Below are 16,923 nucleotides of genomic sequence, written 5' to 3'. Positions count from 1 at the left end.
CAAGAAGAATATATTATTTATAAATTAAAGTTTATTTTTTTGGTGGCGGCGTGGGATAGCAGCAATGGATGACAACAGATTGAGCACTTGAATCTTTCACGCTAATTCAGCTTCAAAGTGTTGACAAAACGATTTTTCATGGAAAGCAAATGAAAAATAAGTTATGAAATTAACAATAAAATGAAACTTAAAAAAGATAAAAAAAAATTTTGATGAAGCTAAGAATGGGAGAAAGAATTGGAGCTTTTGATGGTTCTGCAGCGTAACCCACACGTGTCTGTTGAAAAGACTGTATTAATTTCAGGAAGAGAGAAACCAATGTCTGCGGCTCATCGACAGAGACAACACTGCAAACCAACAAAGAGTTCCGAATCAAAAACTGAAACAGAAAGTCTTTTCATTTCCTCTTATGTCCCATTAAAAATTTCCCCTTTCTGTCTCCAGACCACGCCCCCAACCACCGCCACCTCAACCGCCAATCCCCACCAAAGAATCCTTGTAAAGAAACAAAATTTCCCTAGAAAACAAGAGAATTTTTCGTTGTTTTCCCTTTCTTTCTCTCTTCCTAATGTGTGGATCAAAGAAAAGCATAGAGGTAATCCAACCGAGATCTTCCAAAAGACCATCTTTTTCATCCTCATCTCAAACACCCAAAACCTCAAAATCCGTCTCTTCTTTATCAGACCCATCCAGCAGCACTTCCGCAGCCAACAATTTGGTTCTTTCTTCAAGCTACTTCTTAGACAACTCTTCCAGCTACTCGACCTCAAGCCAAATCTCCAGAACTCTCTCAACTTTCAAAGCCTCTCTCCCTGAAAACCCCCACATCTATAACTTCTCAGACATTTGCTCGGCCACAGACAACTTCCTTGCTAAACGTTTTTCTTCTTCCTCTTCATCATCGTCATGGCTCTGCAACCTTCAAGGCAAACGAGTTGTCATTTTCCAAAGAAAATTGAGACGTGCGATTGAGTTAGATGACTTGGTTCACAAGTTATCACTCATTTGTAGGAGTCATCATAGTAGTTTAATCAAGCTTTTGGGTGTTTCTCTGTCAGGGAATTATATTTATCTTGTTTATGAATATGTACAAGGAGCTAACCTTAGAGATTGTTTAAGAAACCCCAAGAACCCAAGTTTTACTATACTTTCTACTTGGATTTCTCGTATGCAAATTGCTGATGGTATTGCTCATGGCTTGGATTATATTCACCATTGTTCAGGTCTTGAAACTAGCTTCACTCATAACCATATAAAGATCTCAAGTATTTTAGTAGCTGAAGATTCTTTAAGAGCCAAAATTTGTCATTTTGGCACTGCTGAGCTATGTGGGGAAGTGGCAAAAGAGGAGGGGTCAAAAAGTCTTAAGAGATCAAACAGTAAAGTTATGAAGATTGAAGGAACAAGAGGGTACATGGCACCTGAGCTTCAGTTTAGTGGTTTGGTGACACAGAAATGTGACGTTTATGCATTTGGGGTCGTGGTTTTGGAGCTTTTGAGTGGACAGGAAGCCTTAAAGTATTCGGTTGATGAAGAAAATGGAGGGTATAAGAGAGTGAGTGTTATAGATACTGCTAGGGAGGCGGCGGCCGGAGGCAGTGCAGGGGTGAGGAGGTGGGTGGATAGGAGGTTTAAGGACTCCTTTCCAGTGGATGTGGCAGAGAAGATGGTTTTGGTGGCATTGGAATGTGTGGAGGAAGATCCAGGAAAAAGGCCTGATATGAATAAGGTTGCAGGGCAGGTTTCAAAGTCGTATTTGGAGTCTAAGAACTGGGCTGACAAGATTGTTTTGCCTACTGATATCTCAGTCTCAATGGCTCCAAGGTAATTATACAAATTGATTGCGGCTTTTGTTTTTTTTTTCTTATGAGCAAATTCTTTGGGGTTGTCAGTTTGATCAGTAATGAGAGTTAGTAGAGTTATTTTTTTTGTTCTTTTAGCTTTACAAATTCATGATTCTTCTCAACAACTTGAGGTACCTGTACATATTTGTACCTTTTGTGAATCTATACAGAGAGCAGTTTTTTTAGACTTAAGTTCATTTTGTGGGAGAGATTTTGGTATAGGATTTTGTGAAACTAGGTTCATTCTTAATAATTGTTATGCAAACAAGATTTTCTGCTTCAGTTAGTGCTGTCTGTTACTGAAAATGGTACTAGTGTATTGACTGCTTCAGACAGTTTTTTGGAGTGCATGTATTGCTATTGTTTTTGAATCTTTGATCCAAAACTCTTTGTAGTTAGGATCTTCTCAACATAAGTTTTCTGCAGTGATATGTTATACTCAAGACTCACTCTGTGCTGAAGTTAGTGGATGGATGTAGATATTCAACTGTAGACCCTAGGAATTAATGGAATATGACAATGCCAATGTTGTCATTAGTCTACTCGAGAGTTTTCCATTACCCCAGTTTGCAAAAATACTTTCAGACGTGACTTTTGGTGAAAATGCTGTTGTCTGGTTCCCCACCATTTATGCCTTACACATGTGATGTGAGAGCAACCAGTCTTTTACACTGTAAGGGTCAAGAACCTAAATCGGAAAAATTCTTTCGTAGAAGTTTAAACAAAGACATCTGAATTAGTTTCTCAACTGTCTAGTCACCAGCAAGAACATGAAAAAAGAATGAAATGGAATTGGAAGGTAGATAGCTTTTTGTAGTCATTAAAGTTGGTTTTTTCACTTCCCAACTGTCTGCACAATTAGTTGAGCTGCTTTGATTGATTGGCCAGACGGTTAACTGCTCTATTCCTTATTTCTTTTTGCTTTATTTTATTGGCTACGACCAATAGAAGGTGGAGATTCCAAAGACTTCAATGTAATGCTTCATTGGGACATCAGCAATTGTCATTACCATCTATCTTCTCTGCATATATTATTTCTGTGCTTCTCTACTTAAAAATGTTGAAATGACAATTGCACAGAAACCCCAGGCCAAGACCTTAAAACCACTTTGAATTCAAATCACTTGTTCAATTTGAGTCCTTATCTTGGTAGTACAAGATTTTGTCTCCTGAATCATCCAGCAAGGATGGAATTCTGGGACCAATTCCAGCTCCATATGCAAATTTTGTTGACCTGACCTTTGTGCTATGTTGAAATCAAAGGGATCGTTATCATTTTACTACAGTAAGCATTGGATTATCTCAGGCTGCGTTCAGCACTTCATCATGAAATGAAAATCTGAGAAAATCTTTCAATTAGTTTTAAGAAAATGCTGCAGACATGTAAGAAGATTGGAGACGTCTACAAATAAGAAGCAAGCAAAATGGACATGTCTTGCCATTGGTCTACAAAAGTCTTGTTCAAGGGAAGACTTGATATAACTAAGTATCTTTTGACTTAAGACTAATACAAGTTTAAGGTTGGTGGCTGGGACATAGATGAAAGGCTGATTTAACATCTGGTATTTGTTCTTAATCCACTTCTAAGGGAAGAATCAGCACTTCCCTTACAACTATTTTGAATCTAAAGCCGTCATTTCCATAGACAAACGCAGCCCAAGGCTCTGTTTCTTTATCAACTTGAGGCTTAATGGCTATAAGATACTTAAGATTCTCATTTTATTGAGAAATGATGGAATTTTGTTACTAATTTCAGGTTTAATACTTGGTCATGGTCCCCTTTCACTTCATCATTTGACTGCTACCTTTAATATTTTACTAATCTTTCTTTCTTATATGCTAATGATTATAATTTTGTAAGAGTGTCAACTTTATTATTTAATTTTAGCAGTAATCAATTGAAAGTTAAATTCAATTTTTTAATGATTTTTTCTTTCAACATTCTTTATACTCTTGTTAATAAATTATTAAATAGAATATCTTAATAAAAAAAACTATCAAATGCTAATATTTAGAACTTAAATGCATGTATTTAGGGGAAAATTGTTTGAGATTTCCATTTTACTATTTGATTATATTATCAATATATATATACATATGTGATTAAATCGGGTTGATTTAATTGGTATGTTTATCTCGATTTAAGTAGTATTGAATTAGAATATTATCAATGAAGTGGCCCTTGTTTGCGTTAATCTTGAATGCACGACCTTTACGAGTACGACGCATCTTGTCCGAACGCAAAATATTAAGCAATTTATTTACCAAAATGATGTACCAAAAAGAAATATATGAACAAAAAGTTTTTTACACTCTCTTCTAACTTTTACTAAATGCTTAAATGAAAATAAGAATAAAATAACATTTTCATGCAAAATCCATGAAATTATAAGATTAATTATAATCTTCAATAATTTTATATTGAAATGTAATTAATGATAATTAATTATTAAAAATAATTAAAATAGCAGGAAAATCTTAGATTTCTATTCTTTCTGTGGCTGACACTTTGGATTTAATAAAAAATAAAAAAATCAAAGTCTTTTTCTCCTTTATAAGACCTTTGAACTATAATCTTTACCAAAAAAAAAAAAGAATTTGCTTCTAAAATATGACAACTTTATAATTTAAAGACTTTTACACTCAAAAAAGAAAACAAAATCTTTTAGAGCAAGTAATTAGAAAAGAAAATAATTATATGGGTAAAAGACTCTTATCAATTTAAATTATAATCAAAATTTTAAATTAATTTATTAATTTTTGAAATAAACATTTCATCTTAAAGATGTAAATATTATTAATAAAAATTATAAAAAATTTAAAATATATTTTTTATTAATTTAAAAAATTATTATTATATTTTTTAAAAACAATAAAAAAAAAACACCCAACTCCCTAGAAANAAAAACATATCATATGAAATTTAAGATTAAAACACATGACTTAACCAAACAAATTTAAAAAATTTATGGATCATCCAATCAAATTTCATCTATGAATAATCATAATTATTTTTTATTAAATAAAAATATTTAAAATTAATAAATTTTTAATATAATTTCGATTAAAAATTAAAGTGTGGAGGTATTTTACTTAATTATAAATATATAAAAATAAAAAATAAAAGGGCATTACGTATAAATTCAGAATCCTAACTCAGTTCCTCAAACCGGTTCACTTCATGTCAGCCGAGGATGTCTCAGTTTCGGCGAGTTCTCTCACTTCTTGCTCGTAATCAGCCTCAAACCTCTCTTTTCAAAGGTAAGCTCGTTTCCTTCTCTTTCCTCCCTCTTTCTTTGTTTTCTATTATTTGGGTTTTCTTTATATGAGCTGAAGCTGTGATATGGAAGCTGTGGAACTTTACAAAAGTGGCCTTTTTTTGGCTTTGTTTGAGCTTTTTCAATCGATAGAAAGATTGGGTTTTTGTTATTCGAAGAAATAATTGTTGGGTTTTTGCTATCTTGCATTTTTCAGCATGTTTGAAAATTTTGTACCTTTTTTGTGCTGTGGATTTATCTTGGTTCTATGTTTTTATTACTGTATTATGAGAACAGCTAGAAGTTTTATTTTTGCTATCTGATATTTTCAATGGAAAGTGAATGCTTGTGAAAATTTGTTGTGTTCTAAGGAGAGGGAAGAATTTATTACTAACATTCTTTTGTTATTGTTTAGTGTATTAGCTGCGGGTATCATGTCTTGTAGTGTGATAAGATAGCTGGGTGGAGAAATTGAAGGTTTGAGTAGTTTAATACTTCGAAATTATGAATTTGTGCATAATTCTAATGTATCAAAGTTAAAGTTATGAAAAATAGAAATTTACAACAAATGTGAAATTGCAAATTGGTCTTTCAAGTTTTCCCAGGGACTACCATGCTTAAATCAAGAGTTAAGTACTTAGGCGATAGCTGGCATTTTGTGAAACAATGGGGGATCGCAAGGTCTAGGTCTTCTATGTTGGAATTTTCGTGGTGCTTGTAGACTTTGTTTTGAGATTTAGTAGTTATTTTAGTGAAATGGACTAATGTTTTCATCAGAGGGATGTTTTTCTAGTTAAATTGAAGGGTTGGCTTTCCCTAAGTTTTGTCTGACCGATGCAAACCGACAGTGGAAATGAGTTTATTATTTAATAGTGGCTAACCAAGGGGTGATGGGGATGTTCATTGCATGTTTAATGGCTTCTGGAATACTAGACTCGAACGGATAGAATCGTACTGCTGCTGTTGACACTGGTGTTGCTTACTGACAGTGCTGAGATGTTAGGTCTTTGCTTTGTTTTGTGATTCGATATGCCAAGCAAGTTTGGCATATTGGTTCTAACAAAGGCATTAGTTAATTAAAACTCCAAGTGATTGGAATTCTAAGAAATAAATAAATTAAGAAATTTGGCAAAATGATTGGTGATTTGATCGCAAAAAATCTTTGTAATAATAGTTACACATGCTTTCATGAAGATATTAATGGAATTCAGTTTGCCTTTCTAACAATGGAAGTTAACTTTTTGCCGGCAGAACCCCCTTCACAAGTCCTACCTTCTGCAAGTGCATTCTTCAGCAGTAGACATAACTTTTATAGAAGATGGCTCCAGATTCAAGCAAATCCAGATGGCCAGTCTAATGAGGATACAGAAAACCATGAAGCTGACCATTTAAAGTCTGCTTCTGACTTGGCTAATGTTCCTTCCGAGGCAAACCATTCCGCTGTGAAGCATACTGCTGTTTCCAACTTGAAAACATCCTCAAGGCATGATCTTGCCATGATATTTACATGCAGGGTCTGTGAAACAAGATCAGTTAAGACAGTTTGCCGCGAATCATATGAGAAAGGTGTGGTGGTGGCAAGATGTAGCGGGTGTAATAATTTACATCTGATTGCAGATCGTCTTGGGTGGTTTGGTGAACCAGGAAGCATCGAGGATTTCCTAGCTGCTCGTGGCGAGGAAGTAAAAAAAGGCTCAGTTGACACCCTGAATCTAACTCTTGAAGATTTAGCTGGAAAGGGAGCCCTGAAAGGGTAAACATGATATGTATTTGTGATGAGATTTCTTGATGTGAACGTTTTGAAGCATTTCTTAATGTTAACCTCCTCCCAAATACCATGTTTTAGATAAAACTAAAAATTTATAGTCAAAACCTATGTGTTCTTCCCCATCATTCTCCAATGGAGAAGTCGTTCAGCAGCATAGATTGTCTGTCTAATTAAGGGAAAATGTTTTCAACAGAATGAAATGCTTTCCTGCTATTAGCATGATGAAAAGCCTTGGCCTCCAACAGGATTATACATTTATGATTAATTTATGGATTATGGAGATGATAGGATGCTAAAAGGGATAAAGAAAATGATGGCTAAATAATCATATGGAAATATACAAAAATACCTTTGAAATTTGGTTGAAAATACCCTTACTCCCACACAGGTAATATTATTAATTTAAATAAAAAAATCCTCTATTAATTATTTATTTCTCTTTTCTTATTTTCTTCTATACAATTTTTTTACTAAAAAATCATGAGATTTAATTAGTTTTAAAATCATCTTTAATTACTATGAAAATAAATTTTAATTAATTTATCTTCTAATTCAATGACATATTAAATTTAATAAACTTATCTTTAATTCAATTATATATTAGCTTTAAGATGAATGTATTAAATCAGTTTTAGTTAAAATAAAGTAATTACCATTAATTTGAATGAAAGGTTTTTTTTTTTATAAACAAATGGACTAAAAACAAAAAAAAAAAAGAAATGAAAATGGAAGACAAAAGGAGAGAAAAGAAAAAGAAATAAAATGAAGATTTTTTTAGTATTTAGAGTAAATAAAATGATTTAATTTATTTCACTGTTGATTATTACTATTTTTTTAAGATTAAATTTCTATATTCCAATTCAAATTATTCAAACCCGAAAAAGGAAATGGGTAAACGTGTACGTGAAATGGGTCACGTGTTAATTGTAGTTCTATCCAAGTTTTCTCCGTGTCGACACATAAAACCTCTGCTCATTACCTTATAAGAACAGCTAGACGAAAGAAAAAGCAGAGGAAAAAAAAATGGCAAAAGCAGCAGCTTGTCATGCTTCTTTCACTTCATTTTCTTCTTCTTTTCATAAATTTTGGACTCCAAGAAAACCCATAGTAGCAGTTGGTTTTTTGCTTTCTTTTTCACCCAGAGTTCACACTCTATCTTCAACTTTTCCTTCCCTTTCTATCAAACCAAAACGACCCAACAACTCTTTTCAAGGTGATTCCTTTATACTTTCTACTTCCTTTCAAGATTGTATCTTTCTTGGGTTTTACTTTCTTTTTCTTATTTGTTAGGAAAAGAATTGATATTCTCAATGTGTTTTTTTATGGATTGATTCATTTTTTGTGCTCATTGTAATGGATGTTTAATTGGGTAGTTTTACTTTAGAAGTAGTGAGATTGTTAAGTGATTTAAATTTAATAAATTGTTGAAGATGCAAGCGAAAAAAAAAGTCAACTTTGTTAAAATAGAAATGAAAAGTTGATTTTTTCTTACTATTAGCATGTTTTTTTTTAAAAAAGAATTTGACTCTCTTGTAGAATCTAACTTCAAATTGAGAATTGTATCATTTTTTGTGCTTATTATAGTTGATGCTCCATTGTGTAGTTTAATTCTGAAGTAGTGTAATTGTTATTTAGATGTAAACTTTATAATTTGTTGGAGTGCAAGTAGCAATGAAAGTGAAAAGTTTGTTAAGAAAAAAAGAAAAGGAAAGAAAAGATAACTATAGAGAGGAAGCGGAAGAAGAAGGAGAATTTAAATGATATTTTTAATGGATGAGATGAGAAAGTTACTGGAAATTGAAGATGATGATAGGAATTTGTCTTTCTTTTTCTTCTTCTTTTTTCTTTTCCACCTTGTTTGAGGCCAAAAGTTGTAGTCATTGAGCAATGGCAATAGAAAGCGAAAATTTATTCATGCTGGAATAATTTTAGGGAAGGAAATTCCATATTTAACAGGCTTTTCTTTTCTGCAATTTTTAGGAGACAATAAGATGTGATAATTGAAGTTTATTCCATGACAAATGCTTAGTGTTTTAGTGAATAGTGTTCAACGGGGGAGTAGTAGTTTATGCCACTGTGCCATTTTCCTCAGACCAAAGCAAAGCATACTGGAGCAAGAATGAGATTTCACTGTTATAAAGATGATAGCAGGGGAGAAGAAAGTATTTTACATGATATTTTCATGGTTGAGATGAGGAGGTTTCTGGAAATGGGAATATGGTGATAAGATTTTGTTTCTGTTCTGCTTGTTCGAGATCCAATGCTGTACTCAGAGAGATATTACAGGATACAGTAAAAGTTGTGTCTTTTTGGAATCACTCTAGTGAATGAACCCCGAATTCATTGAGCCTTTCTTTTCATCACTTTAGAGGTAGCATAATGATTGTGATAATTGAAATTTGTGTTATTGTGTTCAATGGAGAAAGAGTATTTCATTCCATTGTTGTATTTTCCTTGGATAAAATCCTAGCATATTGGAGCTGAATTTTTTATCTGTATATTTGTGTGGCAGTGAGATCTGTGGCTGCTCCTGCAGAAGATGTTGCAGGGTTTGAAGACATGGTTTCTGGGACCCAACGTAAGTATTATATGCTAGGTGGCAAGGGAGGTGTAGGAAAGACAAGTTGTGCTGCTTCACTGGCAGTTAAATTTGCAAATAATGGACACCACACTCTGGTGGTTTCAACTGATCCAGCACATTCCTTGAGTGATTCTTTTGCTCAGGTTTAAATCCATTCTATCGTTTTGTTTTCTAATGTTGTTCTTCCTGCATTTATCTTCATATGGGCTCAGTCTATGTGTTCATTTTTCATCTAGGATTTGACTGGAGGAACACTAGTACCAGTTGAAGGACCTGACTTCCCCTTGTTTGCTCTTGAGGTATGTGGAATAAATTTTCTTACTAAGTTCTCCTTAATTTTTCTTTTGATGATTCTTATCTGTTTGTCTAATGTAGTCCTTGACATTATAGATTATGTAAGAAATAACTATCTGCTAGTTATTGTTTTTATGGTATTGTTGCCCTGTATCTCAGTAAGTTAAATTTATAGCTCTAAAACAGATAAACCCAGAGAAGGCTAGGGAAGAATTTCGAGATGCAAGTAAGAACAATGGTGGAACTGGGGTCAAAGATTTCATGGATGGCATGGGCCTTGGGATACTTGCAGAACAGGTGAAGCTTTATATATACGTCTGAGCGTTGCAACTTCAGATACCAAATAGTTTTTTGATCAAATTTGCACTATGTTTTGTCTTGGATGGCCTCACTGACTGCATTTTGGCCAGTAATCTTTGTATTGAGCAAAGTTTCTTCTAAATGACCCCATAACTTTTATTTTGTTGGAGCTGCATGCATTGTGTCTTTCATGCCCCTCTCAATCTTTCCTTCGGTGAGGACTTTAGTGATTTGGCAAATATGCGAAAAAGCATGCAAACCTGCATGTGTGCACACTCCTGCTCATGCATGCGCAAAAACTCAAAACCACAGTAACATGGCAAACTTAAGATGCTAAGCCATGGAGAGATGAGAAAATTTTTGCCGTGTGAATTTTGTCATTGTATCTGGATGCCAATCCTCTCTCTTTCTCTCAATTTTGCCATATGTGAATTTCGTCATTGTATCTGGATGCCAATCCTCTCTTTTTCTCTCATACCCTCCTTTCCCCCATCTAGTCTCCCTCTTTTATTCATTTGAAATTTCCTAATTTCTAAAATCATGATTTCTGCTTCTGATGCTTCTTCTGACTTATGAAGTTAGGAGAGCTGAAACTGGGGGAACTACTTGACACGCCACCTCCTGGTTTAGATGAAGCTATCGCAATTTCAAAGGTAAGCATTATGTGCTCTGCTTATTTTCCTCATTTTATTGCATTTTTAGGCATCATATTGACTGCAGAAAGCTCTTGCTAGGTGATGCAATTTCTTGAATCACCACAATATAGTATGTTTACTCGAATAGTGTTTGACACTGCACCAACGGTGAGTGAGAATTTCTTCTTTCTATGTTTTGGCACTTCATATTTGAAATCAACCCAATGAACTCTAATTGATGGGAGGCTTTTTTCAGGGACACACACTGCGACTTTTGTCATTGCCAGACTTCTTGGATGCATCAATAGGCAAGATATTGAAGGTTGGCATGCCAACTTGAATGATTAAAGCCTGTTGATGATGTGCTCTCTCATTCTGATTTAATTGTTCTGCGTTTTTTTTTTTTTAAACTCATATGGCCATCATGTTGTGAGGATGAATTATTAAGTGACAAAAGATTTAAACAACATTTTCTAGTATACCATACTTATTTGATGATTATATTACTGGAAATCACTCAATGCTTGAATCTAATATAAAAGCCAGCAAGGAAAAATGATAGACAAGTGACATCTCTGTAACAAGCTGCTTATGATGTTAAGAACGAGGCAGACTTTAAAAAATATTACAAATTTGAATCGTAAAAGATGAGGTTATCATACTATGTTGGTTAAATCTTATTTTATTAGAGATGCTTTTCAATTTAGATGGTCAGATGATGTTTCATGTGGCCATGACTTAACATACAGATGGCTTGTCTGACAAATTTTACATATAAAGCTTTCAATTCCTCAAGAATGATGAGGTTGAGTTGGTTGACAATATAAGCATAATTTTCTCCTTGTCTAACATGGTTTTACATACTGATGTCTTGTGAGTTAAGTTAGTAGCTCACCAAATTGAGCATTTTTAGGAATCTGGAACTTGCTCTGTATTAATTTGATATTATTTTTACTTATGTGGTGCTGGAGGAAGTGTCTTTTTGCTACTGATTTCTTTTCTTTCACTTTTTTCTCATTATACAGCTTAGACAGAAGATAGCTTCAGCCACCTCAGCCATCAAATCTGTTTTTGGGCAAGAAGAAACCCGTCAAAATTCTGTAAGTCTGATATGGTTGAGAGTTGGCATCTTGTTTATTATTTTTAAAATTATTTTATTTTTTTAATACAATTTATCCTTGTATTATTGTGCAGGCTGACAAGCTGGAGCGTCTGAGGGAGAGGATGGTAAAAGTGAGAGACCTTTTCCGTGACTCAGATTCAACAGAGTTTGTCATAGTCACAATTCCCACGGTAGTGACCTTTAGAATTGTATTTCAGTGCTCAACTTCAATATTGAACTGTTTAGCATTGCTTACATGGATTTTTCCTTCCATTACATAAGTTGTGAAGATAGGACTCCCAAGTAAATGTTTATTGCTTTTAACTAATCGCTCATATTTTATCTCCTTACCCTAGGTGATGGCAGTCAATGAGTCATCTAGACTACGTGCCTCCTTGGAGAAGGAAAATGTTCCTGTCAGGCGACTTATTGTTAATCAGATTCTTCCTCCATCTGCCTCTGACTGCAAGTTTTGTGCAGTGAAAAGAAAGGTATTAATCTGTTTGCTCTCATAGAGGTTTTAAGCCCTCAATAATATTATGACAAATGGTGACGGATGTTTTATAACATGTTGAACGGTAGAACATATTAACAGAAAGATGGAACATCAGTATCTTGATCTTTCTTTCCACCTTACTCTTCCCCTTAATTACTCATTGTTAATTAAATATTTCAGGATCAGATGCATGCCCTTGATATGATTCAAAATGATCCAGAGCTATCCAGCTTGAAGTTAATCCAGGCACCCCTAGTTGACATGGAGATTAGGGGTGTTCCAGCACTTAAATTTATGGGTGACATAGTATGGAAATAAGCAACCACTAGGTAATCTTCTCTTTGCCTTTTCTTGGCCTTCGGCCAAATAATTAAAAAACAAAATATCATGGCATTCCTCTTATAATCAAGTTATTCTTCCGAAAACTAAATTTATTTATGTAACCTTAATGTTTGGTTTGTGTCAAAAGGCCTAAAAAGAGAAATTTGATATTTGGAGGCTTCCATCAATGAGATGCAAGTTATACTTCCCAAAACTCTAATTTCTCCCCACCATCACTTAGTTATCATAATGTCCTGAGTATCACTCTTGTGCAATCTGATAAGCATCTGTGCCTGTCGCATGTTAATTGGCAGTTTCCTCGAAATACTGGATTGGGAATTTTCCGGGACATGAAGATGACAGTTCATAACCAGAATATCTTGCAATACTACAAATCCAGCATCAGAGAAGCCAGAGATTTTGATATCAAAACTGCCAGAAGCATGAAATAGGATGATGGAAGACCCTCCAGCCCTGCACTCTATAGAGCCAAAACTTTTTTCTTTTTAGCTTTGTCAACATGGCTTTATATTTTTGTAACTTGGATATATATACAATAAGACAGCATAAAGATATCATAATATTGCTGATTGTTGATTCCAGACATGCAATGTGGATAGCTGGCATATAAAAGATTTTGCCATAGATTCTAAATTCAGAAAGAAGATGTTTATGATTGGGAAGGTAAAATATATAAAACCTAAAAGATGGTACTTTTTTAAATGTTTAACTCAAAACATTTTTTTGAGATAGGATTTGGATGAAATTTTAAGTTGAAAAGGTCTATAACTCAAGACTCTATCATGGACGTTTGCTTGAAAATTAAAAAGATATTCAACCCTCAAATCAAAACTTGTGTTAGTGTTACATTATATAAACAAAAATTTACTAAATATGAGTTATTAATCCTTTCATAATCTTCAATTTACTAGACAAAAATATTCATTATTTGTGAAATTTGGGGAGTTGTTTAAGCTTTGGAAATAAGTGAAAAGAAAACTTAAATTCAATAGAAAAATTATGTATTTATCATTAAATCAAAAGCTTAAATGCAAACGTAATTAGTAATAAATAACTCCAAATGAAAAATTAATAACTACTTATAAAAAAAAGTGTAAAAAAATATGCAAACCCCATTCACAAGACAGAAGAATACCAAAACAAAGGAACAGAGCAAGAACTTCCCTGTACGATGCCGAACGGCAGGAAGCTGTAAAACACAAGACATCCTTTTAATGCCAACCACGCCATTTGAGCTGAACCAACAAGGTTCCCGAGCCTCCAAGGATAAGTAGGACAGGTGCCCCGCTCTAGTGTTCTTGTACGCACCATCAAGGAGCTTTCATAGCATAGCTGATCAAGAGACCAGCAGAAGCAGTGCTACCAAATTTCATTTTTTTTTAAAAAAAGAGGCGTTTTAAGCAAGTAGAATTAAGCATGTAGAATTCTGCATAAACCGTCTCTTTTGTTAACTATAAATAAAAGCAGAATTAAGCAACTAGATTTCTTCTTACTTCACTCTCAAAAAACAAAGAAAGAATTCTGCTTCCTTTTGACGCTAAAAACCTCTTCATTCTCTTTCCCAAAACAAGAAAATCTCATTCTAACTCCGACAGTCCGACCCTAGCAATGATGTTCTATCCTCCAGCTCCAGTGGTGGTGTTCAATCCTTCTGATCGGGAGATTGTTTCCTTTTTTCTGCCCAAGTTGATAAGTGGTGAAGGGATCGGCGAACTTAGCTACCTCATTGAATTTTGTGATCTATATTGCATCAACCCAGCTGCCCTGTTCAATGTTAACAAAGGCTTTCTTCCGTTCGTCAAACCCAACCAACGTTTCGTCTTCACCCATCGTCAGAAGATTTCTCAAAAGAATGCAAATGGAAAAAGACCTAGAAGGGTTCTTGACAGTCGAGCAGTGGGAGACGGTGGATTTTGGAGGTCTTCAACAGGTGAGAAACCTATTCTTGATGAGCAAGGAGAGCATGTTATAGGGTACGTGAATACCCTTAACTTCTATGAGTACAAGGGTGAGAAATGAAGTCCAAAGGATGCCAACAAAACTAGCTGGCTTATGCATGAGTATTGTGTCCCCGGAGAAAATTTTCAAGAATGGGTTATCTGCAAGATCAAAGACACAGCCTGTTTAGAGGAAGATAAGTGTGCAGTTTTTTGGTTAAGGAGCTTTTTGGAAATCTGCTTCTTGGAAACAAAGAATGTCCATCATCTGCTTTGATGCAAGAAGCTGTTTTCAGTGGAAATTTACCTTTGACCGATTATGGACAATGCGATCCTTTGATAGATAATTACGTGGATGGAAGGTTGCAGCAGTCAGAGAACCAGGAATGTCAATCATCAATTTTGGTGGAACGATCAGAATCTCTAGTAAATGGTTTTGGAGAAATGGATTCTAATGGCCTAGTAGGTGAGGGTTATTCTTTGATGGATCAGTTACTGGATGAAGACCCCTTCAATGAGGTGGATCAACTATTGGGGATTAGCAACAACGATCAAATTAGCAACTTGGATGAGCTTGTCGTTGATAAGAGCGTAGATGAATTAGTGCGTGAATATAAGGCGTTAATCGATGGTGACTGTTTGAAGGAAGTGGATCAACTACATGGGATTAGCAACAACAGTGAAAGTAGCAAATCGGTTGAACCTGTCATTGTCACTGGTAAGAATGTAGATGAGCTATCGGGTGGATATGAGGAATTAAACTATGATAACTCTTTCAAGGAGGTGGATCAGCTATGGGGAATTAGCAACACAGATGAGAATAGCAAGTTGGATGAGCTTTACACTGTTAAGGATGTAGATGACATACATGCATTGTTGGCTTCCGACCATCTGCCACAGTCGGAGCTACCTGTGCCAATTTGAAGTAGCCTTTTGATTTTGTATTTTATATCTAGATTGCTTTTCTTTTTTTCTTCTAAATTTAAAGATTAGCCTTGAATATATTTTTCAAGCTGAAATCAATAAAATTTTATGCTTTTCCAAATTGATTGCCAATATGAATCGATCTCATCCTTAATGAAAAGTAATTAATTCTTGTTTAGTCAAAGCAAGATAAAAAAAATCTGATTTTGCTGGTTTATTATGTTATGGGAACACTCTTTAAATGCTGCTGCACTTTCAACTGCTTGTGCTCTGTCAGTGCTGTCTCGTGGATGATGCTGATCTATTACTGCCTATGCCTTTCTATTGGTCTTCGGAATCTTGGTGCTAAGCAGAAATCCATTCAAATAGAAATGGTTTCTTCATTGATGAGACAAAACCATTTTAGTTTCAACCTGATTTATCAAAGAGTAAATTTAATAATTATATTATTGAGAATTTGGCTAAAATTACAAATGATATTCAAGCATTAAATTTTCCTAGGCTTCAAGTTATCCAGTATGAATGCTCAAATTAAGATGGTGTCTAATTGTAAATGAATTGAACATGCCGTTTAGTTAAATTATCAAAGAATATTTGCTTCTGTTGAGCTAAGCTATATGAGCTATAGAGTTTGGGACCTGTAAAATAATCTGGTTGACTTTTATTCTTGGACGGTAGCTACATATATTTAAAAGTCAGAGATTTTGATATCAAACTCCCAGAAGCATGAAATAGGATGGTGGAAGACCCTCCAGCCCTGCACTCTATATAGCCAAAACTTATATACATGTTTCTTCCTTACCCTTGTCAACATGGCTTTATATTTTGTAACATGGATACGTACACAATAAGATAGCATAAAGATAACATAATATTGTTGATTACTGATTCCAGACTTGCAATGTGGATAGCTGGTATATGAAAGACTTTGCCATAGAATTTAAATTCAAAATGAAAAGACCATGAAAGTGTCTATCTATGTAATGATTCTACCATAGGGTTCTAAGTGCTTGATTCATCAATCTGAACAATGATTTCTCAACATTCTTTAGCTATATTCCAAGCTAGAAATGGCCAAAAAATTGAAACAAAGAAAACAAAATATTATGGCAATCCTCTTTATAGATATTTCCTATCTAGAACTTCTAATTTTGTAATCAAGCTAGGCTTAAGCTTTTTTCTTGCTGAATTTAGTTTATGCTCTAGTGGTTACTATTCACTGGATTTCAAACAGATGAAATATCCAAAAAGAATCATCACAAAATTAAAATTAAAAGCTCAAAACAACAAAATAGAACACAAATTGTCCATATGAAACATAATCATCACAAAAGAAACAGAGGTTCAGAAGGAAACTAGCTGAGAAAGCCAGCACCCGCAGAACCAGAAAACAAAGATACAGAAACAGAAAGAGAAACAGAAACAGAAAATCCACAAGGAGAG

The 16,923-nt window shown here is 34.3% G+C and overlaps 3 protein-coding genes across 3 annotated transcripts; all 3 read left to right on the top strand.

Moving 5' to 3' along the window:
• Positions 224–2,194, top strand: LOC18586441 (lysM domain receptor-like kinase 3). Its single transcript, XM_007009833.2, has one exon. The coding sequence runs from the start codon at positions 569–571 to the stop codon at positions 1,826–1,828; it is 1,260 nt and encodes a 419-aa protein (XP_007009895.1). The 5' UTR covers positions 224–568; the 3' UTR covers positions 1,829–2,194.
• Positions 4,978–6,991, top strand: LOC18586440. The gene is made up of 2 exons (XM_018128685.1): positions 4,978–5,105; positions 6,353–6,991. Exons 1-2 carry the CDS (start codon positions 5,039–5,041, stop codon positions 6,856–6,858), a joined length of 573 nt encoding a protein of 190 aa, XP_017984174.1. The 5' UTR covers positions 4,978–5,038; the 3' UTR covers positions 6,859–6,991.
• Positions 7,838–13,243, top strand: LOC18586439 (ATPase ASNA1 homolog). The gene is made up of 12 exons (XM_007009831.2): positions 7,838–8,082; positions 9,382–9,593; positions 9,687–9,749; positions 9,931–10,041; positions 10,623–10,697; positions 10,779–10,847; positions 10,936–11,001; positions 11,705–11,779; positions 11,874–11,972; positions 12,138–12,272; positions 12,458–12,606; positions 12,913–13,243. Exons 1-11 carry the CDS (start codon positions 7,893–7,895, stop codon positions 12,593–12,595), a joined length of 1,233 nt encoding a protein of 410 aa, XP_007009893.2. The 5' UTR covers positions 7,838–7,892; the 3' UTR covers positions 12,596–12,606; positions 12,913–13,243.

Source organism: Theobroma cacao, chromosome 10 (genome assembly GCF_000208745.1).
Source record: "Theobroma cacao cultivar B97-61/B2 chromosome 10, Criollo_cocoa_genome_V2, whole genome shotgun sequence".
In the NCBI taxonomy this organism is placed as follows: Eukaryota; Viridiplantae; Streptophyta; class Magnoliopsida; order Malvales; family Malvaceae; genus Theobroma; species Theobroma cacao.
Note: the sequence above shows the minus strand (reverse complement) of the source record. Positions and strands in the feature narration are given on the sequence as shown.